General features: G+C 42.6%; 1 protein-coding gene across 1 annotated transcript; it reads right to left on the bottom strand.

The window, feature by feature from the left end:
* Positions 1-8,194, bottom strand: nes (nestin). The gene is made up of 4 exons (XM_010747893.3): positions 7,177-8,194; positions 6,310-6,434; positions 4,096-4,169; positions 1-3,466 (listed from the first exon to the last, which is right to left on the bottom strand). The coding sequence occupies exons 1-4, from the start codon at positions 8,005-8,007 to the stop codon at positions 645-647; spliced, it is 3,852 nt and encodes a 1,283-aa protein (XP_010746195.3). The 5' UTR covers positions 8,008-8,194; the 3' UTR covers positions 1-644.
* Positions 8,195-10,336: the final 2,142 nt, after the last annotated feature.

Below are 10,336 nucleotides of genomic sequence, written 5' to 3' on the forward strand. Positions count from 1 at the left end.
TCAGAGTGTGTCAAGAAGTTTATTTCAGACTATAAATGTACCGCAGCAAGAACTTTATGGGTGAAATAAAACACTTTGGTTGATACAGGCCAACCAAATACAAACAGGTTAGTGTGTTTATCTAACATAAACCTTTAACAAACAGCCGTTCATTCTACATGTATAACGTCCACTGAAATGAGTTCACCAGCAGGAACCCTAGCTGTTTGTTTAATACAACATGACATAGCATCTCTACAAGGAATTCTACCCATCTGGTGTCATTGATTTCTATCAGTCAGTAAAATCAGATTAGGCAGCGATCAATAAATGCTTTGACTTTCAAATTACATTCTTTGTTCTGTCTTCATGCCGTTCCCTCATGCAGAAATGTCCAAGCTTCTTCCACAACACATGCACACTGAAAGACTCGAGATATTCAACAATTAGAATAGAAGAAAAAGTGGTTAGTCAAATGTCAGTTTAAGGAAATAAGACGGGTGTTCAGTATCTTAGATAGAATTGGCACATTGGTGGTTAGCGTCACTGAGGTGCGCACCAAGGCACGACTTTGGTTTTCATAGTGTATGCATTATATCAACTTTCCTCTGACTAACACTGATCAAATCTAAAACTGGTCTAACTCAAACTCGTCACTACTTTTTTTATACTGGTTCGTCTCCTGATGACCAGGATTCACCCTCAGCTTCAGATTCCTCAGAATGGACCAACTCCCCCTCCACAACATTTCGACATAACACCTGCTTCACCTCCGAATGCATCTCCTGCTCCTTCTTAACTGCCTGGGCTTTAGTTGAGTCAATATCCACCCTGGAGTTCCAGTTAACCATATTCGGATTTTGCAGATCCCCCCAAACCAAGTTGTCAGCAAACCCTACGTTCTGATTGGTTTGCTCAGCTGCTTTGTTATCATCTGGTTGATAGGTGGCACCGGTCTCCAGAGAGGACACCCAGAAATCATTCTTTACTCCAGAGTTAAAGAAATCATGGAGGTTGTGGTCTTTGCCATTTGTGTCCAGTAGTTCTGTCGAATCTTTGACCACAAATATATCGTTTTCATCAGGGGCACTGTCAGGGGAGATTTCGAGGGGCTCGTCTTTGCATGGCATGACGCCCTCATCAGAGCCTTCATCATCATGGAGATAACCTTCAGCTGGTTCAGGCACATTATCACATTCTTCATGATCTACTATTTGATCTCTGATTTCAAAGTCCTCACTTGGGTTCTTCAGGACTTTCCATTCAGCTGTTTCTGGAACTTCCTGACAGTCTGCAGGATCCTCAGTGAGATGTTCTTGAGATACACTGGAAGGTTCCACAGGTGCAACCTCTTTCACCTCAGTGAGGACAGCAACATCGTGCAGGTTTTCCTGGTCTGCTGTTACCTCTAACACAGAGTTTGGTTGCTCTGGGTTGTTTATTTCTTCCATATCAGGCCTGCTGATGAGGTCACCAAAGCTGGAGTGATCTTCTGTCACATCAGCATGTGTCACCATGGACACATTGTGTTCATCCTCTTCTTCTCTTTTTTCTTGGACTTCTTGATGCTGGATTCCCTCGTCAGTCAAAGTGTCTGTTTGAGGCACTGGTGAATCACTGAAATACATATTCTCGGAAAGTTGATCTATAATGTCAGTTGAAGATACAAGTTCATTCTCTACACAGGGAGACGTATTTGTTTCTCCAGCTTCTTCTTGCTCTGTCATTTCCCCGACAGACTTTTCCTGCTCCTGACTCTGCTGCTTTGCAAAGTGAGCACTGTAGCTGTCTGTGGCTAAGTTCTCTAATTCCTGTTCCACAAGTCTGTCTATCTCTAACTCCTCATCGTAGTCCACATTTGTGGGTAGCACGGGATCGGTAGGTTCTTCAGTTTCTTCATCTGAATGTCCCTTGCTGACTTTCCAGGTCATTTCTTCTGCATTTTCTGTTTCAGGCTCACTTACAGTCATACCATGGTCAATATCCCTGTCCTCAATATGAGTATATCCTAGATCATATTCCTCATCCAATGCTTCTCCTTCCACCTCTTCACACAGATCTTCCATAGTTCCAAATCTCTTTGACTTGCCTTCGCTCCACATTCCAGTTCCTGTCTCTCCGGTCTTCTTTTCCGGTTCACCTTCACTAGACTCGCTTTCATCCATGTGTGACGCCTGAGTATTGGCGTCAGTCTCGTCGCTCTTGTATCGAATCAGGGGGCGAGTGTCAGCTAGAGTGTTATCCTGAGCGTAGCTGTCGCTCTCCACCTCAGTCCTCCATGACACAGAGACATTTTGAGAATCCTCCTCTTCGTCATCTTCTCCATTCTCAGGAAGTGGTGCGTGCTCTTGGTCTAACACAGCACGCTGTCCATCATCTACTTGTGTGTCCGTCACTGAAGAGGCTACATCGTCGCCTTGCTGTAGATCTGTAGCAGAACCCTGCTTTACATGTTCTCTTGTTGATATGTCTTCCTCTGGCTCAGCGTGCTGCTGTTTTTCTTCATCCTTTTTTATGCCATTATCTTTCTTTAGATCAACCTTCCTTTCTATCACACTATCCCATGTATCCATCTCTTCTCCATCAGGGTACAACTTATCCTCAACATCATTTGTTCCTACTGTAGAACAGCTTACTTCTTGCTTTATCTCAACTCCATCCTCTGTTAAGATGTTGTCATCTTTGTTGAGATCTGTCACTTTGTTAAACACACTTTCTTCGGGCTCATATTCAGACACTGGACTGCTTGTCCTGGATTCAAAATTTGGTTCACGCACTGCTTCAGTTTCAGAATCTGAGGCTTCCTCTTGCACATGATCTACCTCTTGGCCTTTACACTCTTTCTCTACCCATGCATCGATTGGAGCATGTGGCTCTTGCATATCTTCTTTTTCAGCAGGTATTTCAAAAGATGCATCCTCAGATTCATCTGAGAAACCACGGGGCTCCTCTGTCATTCTGACATGGTACGGTGTAAGGTTCAGTGTGGACAACTGGTGCTGATTCACTTCATCATTAAAGGGTGGCTCGGTGCTGAGGCCAGACTCAACCTGGTAACTCACAACTGACTCAAGAACTGGTCTTTCCTTGTTAGGTTCGACACAGTCATTGCTCAAATCCAAATCAGCTTCTTTGTCCTCTGGCGTTGTTTCAGCAGGAGCCTCCTGCTCATTAGGAGGTGACAGAGGCTCAGCATAGGTGACCTTCTCTTGAACCTCTTGTGGTCTGAAACTTTCAACAGCTCCGTCCTGCAGAATTTTTGGATAAGGGGCTTCAAAAGTTGAAGACTTTGTTGTGTCTTCATATGCAGGTTTAATGGGAGTTTCATTGGGGGTCATAGCTTTTCTACTCCACAATGGTGTTGCAGTTATTGCTGCTGGCCGTGTTCCTGTTCTAGTGTGGACAGATGAGAGGGAAGTGGTCTTGTGGCAAACAGACAGCTGGGTCTGGTAATTCTTTTTAGCCCCTTGGGGACTGAAAACTGCATCTGTGGAGGACAAGAGCAGAGCTCATGAATACACAATGAACTAAGCTACTGTAATAATAACGACTTGCACTGATGTCTTAAATGAAACCAACCAGTTTCTGTATAACAATTGTGCCAAATATGCTGAGAATATCTGATATCTCTGTACAGCTTTGACTAGTATTTCAGATCATCCCGAGTTATCTTGACCAATCGGCCTCCCCAAAGCATTATCAAAACATATGTTCTCAATGGAGGTTCGGACACTAATGGGATATATTGATCGTCATTTCCTTTCCACTGCTGGCTAAGTTACCGGAAAGCAAAGCCATATGGCTCAATAACCTTTGGGGACTGTCTTAGGTGGCTTGCCTTACAGGACCCAAAGTGCCGACCTCAGCCCCCTTAGTCAAGCCGCCCCCACACCCTGCCCGGTTAGACTAATGAAATTTCAAATCATATGAAACATGTCCCCCCACTCTGAGGGGCTTTTAGTTAGACTAAGTGAAATTATACCCTTACAAAGAGGTAGTATTAATGCAGCAAGGAGAGTGAAGATAAAGTAGAGGATTTATGCGACATATTGTTCTCGACAATGCGGCAGCAAAGTCACTGACATGTTGCCGACGTATTAATATTATTTCGTTTACCTGTGATGGAAATGTTTCTTGGCTGATGTGAAAAGGACACATCTCCCTTGAAGCTTTCACCATCCAGCAAAGCTCTGCAAAGACAGACAACAAAAGAAACCGCTTACATTCTGTTACGGCATGTGGATATTGTGATGTTTAGAATTTGTATGAGCCATAAATGGTTGAATTCCAACATGATGCTGCACACACAGCAGTGGTTGGGGGGAGGAGGAGCAGGGCGACTTTTGTTGCTCTTGAGCAGCAGGAACAGAGATCTGTTGTTATGGTAATGAAGGAAGGGCCCCGCCATTGAGGAGCCATCTGCAGCGCACAAACCTCTGCCATCAATTCCTCACACACAGCAGTCCATGCAGCACTAATGCCACTGTCTCCACTCACACATGTGGACCACAATCTTATAATTAGCTGCATGTCTAGCAGTTTCATGCAATTTTGTGTCTGCATTTATGTTTGATGAAAATATCAAGTTCCATGTGTGGTGAATGACATTGACATTTGTCCTCTAGCCCCCCGCCCCCCCTCAACCCAGCCTCTGCTGTTACTCTAGACTCCCATAGCTCATAAATCGGCAGCTTCTAACTGATGGGTGAGGGTCAATATTGTGAGGAGGGGGGAGAAGGAGAAAGGAGACACCACTATAGAGCTCCATAATGGATAAGTTACTCTGTCTAAGATGCTGCTGTGAGGGAGATGACCTTTAGTCCAGGCGGCTTCACAGACCGTGAACGTCTCTTGATTTGTAAGTTTCTCTCACCGATGGGCGGGTGTTCATCTACATTGTTAATGCTTAGAATGGGTTAAACTAAGTGAGTGAGGCGTGGATGCTTTATACAACTGGTATTTGAATTAAAAAGTAGCTGATTCTAAAATACCTTTCTTCAAAAGAACGTAGCAAATCAGTAGATATCATCATCATCATCATCATCATCATTATTATTATTATTTGTATTATTATTATTATTATTATTATTATTATTATTATTATTATTAGCCTTACACTAGAAAACTGCTAGCCTCGTTCAAACATTTTGTTTTTTGTTACCAATAGGGCTGCAACTAAAGATTATTTCCCTAGATTCAAGTTCTCATTTTGTTCGAGCAACTATCACAATCAACCAATGATTAATTGATTATCAAGCACAAGGGTCATATCTTGGAAAAGTTTTGTGATGTGAAAATGTATAACTATCCAAATATGAGCAACAGATTGGAGTTGAGCATTCAGGATTAAGCTGAGCGTTGCCATAATATGAGTTAATATTAATTAAGTAACTTTAAGGATGTTGATCGGCAAAACACATGATTTTGTCAATGTTCTTTGGATCATCCACTCTGGTGAAGTTGCCATTTCATAAAAGCTGCCTTGTCATGAAAGTCAACACAAAAGCTGACCCCTATGAATATCAATAAATGTTGTTTCATTTGATCAACATGTTATGATTCATTTTCCTCCAATTAATCACAATATTTTTGATAGAAATGTTAGAACAGGATACCACGCTGACATTTCAGTGAACGGTCAATATCTGAATAAATTAATCAGCCCTATATATTTCCCAGGAGATGTCTTGGGGGGAAAAGAGAAATTTGTTTCAATTGTTTGAATGGATAGACTTTATATTCCCAACTATGAGACTCTACTCTCCCCTGATTTAAAAAGAAACAGATGCAGTATGTGAAAAGCTATAGTACAAAATGCTATGTAAGGTGAACTGGTTGAAAATGTGTTCAGGTACAGTGAATTCAATATTTTGTCCCATCTGATACTTCTCTGTCACGATTCACGAGAAGTGGTTTGTTATATTGTAATATAATGTCACAATCCATCTGGAACCAATATCATATTTTCTGTTCTGTTATTGAGGGGCATGCGAAATTATGTTCCTGTGTTAATGTTGGTGTGTATATATCTAAAAAATGAAGACTCTGGACGCTACACATTGTTTGAGCTGCACAAAAAACTCTGAAGCCGATGCAGAAAATAAATGTAATGGATGACGGATTCCTCTTTTGTATAAATTGTTAGTGGTACGATTTCTGTTTCTCTTCAGCTAGATATGATGTATCTGTGGCAAAAGTTGAAAAGTGACTGCTTTGCTCAGAGATATTGGGAAAGATATAGAGCACCCGATGCGTCTTGGGAAAGGCTCCAGCTCCTTGCACAGGAGTGCTGACACTGTACTGTACGGTGCTGACACAGTGCAGCGTTACCTGTACGTTGCCACCTCCAGGCCCAGACACATCTTGGCCTGCAGAAGGCCTCGGTTCTCCAGAACGAGATGATCAATCTGCTGGCCCAGCTCCTCTTTTTCCACCTCAAGGCCCTCCAAGTGCTCCTACCAAAACAGGAAGTAAAGCAGGAAAGGGAAGTGTTTTTAAAAAAAGCATTCTCACAGCTGATTATATCGTGTGAAAATAAGCATTCTCTGTACTTCTGCATTCTGTGTTGTTGAGAAAACAAGGTCTTTATTACAACAGCTGTATTACAGTCCATGTGGCCTTGTTGCTAGTCGTCTTGGGCCACACTGGGAGAAAGCAGCATTGTCCTAAAAAGTGCTAAATTTGAGTGCTTCACCTCTCTGACTTTACTGTGACCCAGAACTAATCCCAACAGAGCCAACCTATAAATATGTAGCCCCCCACCCCCTGTTCCTTTGAGACCCAAATGTTTTCATTCCATCAGAATATTAAATGAGCACACTGAGGGAGGAAAGCCCCCATTCATCTAGCACATTAGTAAAGGCCTTGCATATACTGAGTATCGACTTTTATTATTATTATTTAATATTTAATGCCTGTGGTTTGTCACTTCATTGTTTCAGACTACTCGCTTCCTGTGAAGTTGTTAAAAAAAACAGTGTGAGTCAAACACTGGATGACCTTGCAAACCTTGTTCTCACACTTTATGTGCAAACTTTAAAGAACTATTAATAACAGCTTCAAGAAGAAGAAGAAAGAAGAAGAACACTGACTTATCTAGTCAGCAGGAAATCTAAATGTGTAGTATATATTCACTGACTGACGGTGTAATGAATAGGATCTGTAGCCTGGAAGCAGGTATGGATGTTCTGCTCTCACCTGGAGTTGTTGGATCTCCTGGCTGTACTCGTGTCCCTGTTGGGCTGCAGTCTTCTCCAGATGCAGCCTGACGTCCTGGGCCGAGGCGATCTCCTTCTCCAAGGCCTGCAATTTCTGTTGACTCTCGCTCTTCTCCCGACCCACTTGGATCAACTGGCTCCTGGTCTGGTTAAGTGACTCCTCTAGCTGAGCTAACTGACCCTGGTAGGCCTCAGCTGTCTCCTGCCATGCCCTGTTGGCCCTCTGGGCATATTCCTGCCCCAGCTGAAGGAGGTTTGGTGTCTGGTTGCCCCTTTGAGCCAGTGTGGGTGGCATTGTGGCTCTCGAGTGGGTCAAAGTGGCCTCCAAGTGGGCCACATCCTCTTGATGAGTTTGAATTAGGTGCCTCATCTCATGCTCCAGCTGACTGACCTTCTCCCTCAGCCAGATCTGTGCCCTCCGTTCCTCTTCCAGCTCCTTCCTGCTTCGCTCCACCTTCATCTTGGCCTCAGCGTGGGCCTGAGTCTCCTTCTGTCTCTGCAGGTCCAGGGCTTGGAGCTCCTCGGCCAGCTTGCCGACCTCCACCTCTGTGTGGACCCTGTCCTTCCAGGCTGCGTCCACCTCCAGTCTCGCGTGGCGCAGCTCTTCCTCCAGACCCTTTCTTCGCGAGGAGGCTCCATGATTGCTGCGTCTCAGAGCTTGGATCTCTTTTGTAAGCAGTGCATTTTCCTCCTCCAGGTGTTTGACCCGGTTCAAGTAGGTCTCCAGGCGTCGGTTCAGGTTCAACATCTGCTGCTTCTCCTCACCCAGATGGCTGTGGTGAAAGGTTTTATGTAGACTGTGGAGCTCCATGTCCGTGTTATGAAATAGAGAGATCTGGCAAAGTGAGCCCTCACGCTGATTATGATTTGGCAGCCAAGTGAATCTCTCTGTCCAGGCTCGAGTCAGTGTGTGTGGGTTTTTCTATTTTTTTCTGTCTGAGGCTCCTGTGAGGGTCTGGCAGTGTGACTCCCAGACGCTTCCCTTTCATACTAAAGTTAATGAAGGGGCTGGGCACACAGACAAGGAGGGGAGGAGGGATGGAGAGGGAGGAGACTGAACGCAAGAGGCGGGAGGCGATAGGAGATGAGGAAGGATGGCGAGGGAGAGGGAGAGAGGAAAGAATGGTGAAGGAGAGATAAAATGAGATGGAGGGCAGAGGGAGGCAGTGATGTAATTTCCAAAGTTAACTCTTTCACCACTGGAAAAACATCTGCTGGACTAAAGAATTAGAAACAAGCCACAGTAAAAGACATCCACACAGTTTGATTGGCAATATTCTACAAGTCAAAAGGTTTAAGATGAAGACCTTTAAGACAAGGGAAGATGTCATCACTACTATCATTTCTTTTCATGCTACTCCCATAAAGGCAAAAAATAAAACGGCTATAAAATACCCTCTAAAATCTGAAATATGAGTGATTAAAAAAAACAGAACATAGGAAATTCGAGATTGAAACTGATTAATAGAGAGTTTTGGTAATGACATACTAGAGGCTAGTGCAGGAACCTGGGAAATGGTGTCATGTGGTCATTTGTTTGAGCTTGAAGTTGGAACCACACTGGAAATGTTGAGACGGGGGAACTAAGAAAAGTAATCAAGTAATTAAACAACATTATTTTGTGTCTATGGTGAAGAATAATCATATACAATGTAGGATAACTCTGAAGAACTTCCGTCTAAATAGATTTCAAAGGATTTGAGCTGTGCACCGCTGCATGTTTGAAAACTGCATCATTTCATTTAATCATTAACTCGCACTTCAAAATGCAAAGTGTGAACTCCCATAATTCCCATGATCTTATCAACACACCTCAGACAGACTGGGCACAACTTACTGTATCTGCAGTGTGAATGTGTGACATGTTTTATCTTTGACGGACACATTTTATAGGCCTTGCACTGTGCGGGAAAAGTGTGGGTACACACTGAAGCTTGGGAAGGTTACAGCTTGACCTCCCCATCTCCATCTAGTGGGCTCCTATCAACACTGCAACACCATCTACCATTACCCACTTTTACTGGGTGACACTGCCAACTGCATCTTACCCTAAATTAACGGTGGATTGGAAGACGTACATGATAAACCAAATAACTTGCAGTGTTGCATCACTTGCTGTTGCTCAGAGATAGAGATTAAAAGATTTGTGTATTAGTCACAAAATCTAATAATACCAACTCATATTTAACCAGCTAATGTGCCTTTTTAAAAGAAGGCCTGCTCTAGCTGTTGACCAGTAACCTGGCCACACAGAAGTATTACAATTTTTTCTAAACTTCCTCTACCTCTGAAAAAGAGGTAATACAAAGACTGACAGGAAGTTCTACTATTAGTACTCATGCACTCATTTAAGTATATATTTTTATTTTTAATTTTTGGCAGAAACATCAAAGTTCCAATATACATACATGTACATAAGTACTTTAGCAGTGAATAGATCTCATCCTCACCAGCTGAACATTTTCAAGCTTGTTTGCACTCATTTTGATTTCTTATCTTTCATCTTATAGAAACCTAACTGTCACAAAATATTACGGGAATATTACGGTCTCAGGAAACCGATTTTGCATAGTATACTTCCCCTTTGAAAGCCACACGAGTCATGATGTAACTGTGAAAAAAAACAGACCAAAAATATCCATTTGAATAGGACAGGGGCAGTACTTTTATATATATTTATTTATATTTATACCTTGACCTGAATCTGGATGGGAAGGTGGATTTTTTTATTTTTTATTTTTGAAAGTTCTCAAACTTGAGAAGCTGAAAAAATGTTTTGCGTCTCCAAACCGCACAATTTCTTTTTTTTTTTTTTATCAATGATTAACTATGACAGGGGAACAACTAATGGAGGATACAAGGAGAAGTAAATAGTGAAGTAAATGTTTGCAGGATAGCGTTTTTTTCTTTTTACCCTCGTCATCAATGCCCAACCTTCAGTGGCTCGTGTCCAGTCGTGTCCAGTTAAATGTTAAAGGTCCAGTGTGTAGAATTTAGTTGCATTTAGTGGTGTGATCGCTGCATTGCCATCCCCTCACATCACCCTCACCTTCCTTGTGTAAAGGAGAAATGACACTTGAAAGGCCTTGTCTAGAGTCAGTATTCATTTTAGAATATTATATTGTTATGGTCTAATTAGC

Source organism: Larimichthys crocea, chromosome XIII (genome assembly GCF_000972845.2).
Source record: "Larimichthys crocea isolate SSNF chromosome XIII, L_crocea_2.0, whole genome shotgun sequence".
Lineage (NCBI taxonomy): Eukaryota > Metazoa > Chordata > Actinopteri > Sciaenidae > Larimichthys > Larimichthys crocea.

Bases quoted from the DNA above. Each gene is read 5' to 3' on its own strand.
- nes (XM_010747893.3), bottom strand. From the start codon at position 8,007: ATGGAGCTCCACAGTCTACATAAAACCTTTCACCACAGCCATCTGGGT. The intron at 6,435-7,176 runs GTGAGAGCAGAA...CTGTTTTGGTAG, and splicing joins AGGAGATCCAACAACTCCAG to GAGCACTTGGAGGGCCTTGA. The intron at 3,467-4,095 runs GTAAACGAAATA...TGTCCTCCACAG, and splicing joins AAGAAACATTTCCATCACAG to ATGCAGTTTTCAGTCCCCAA.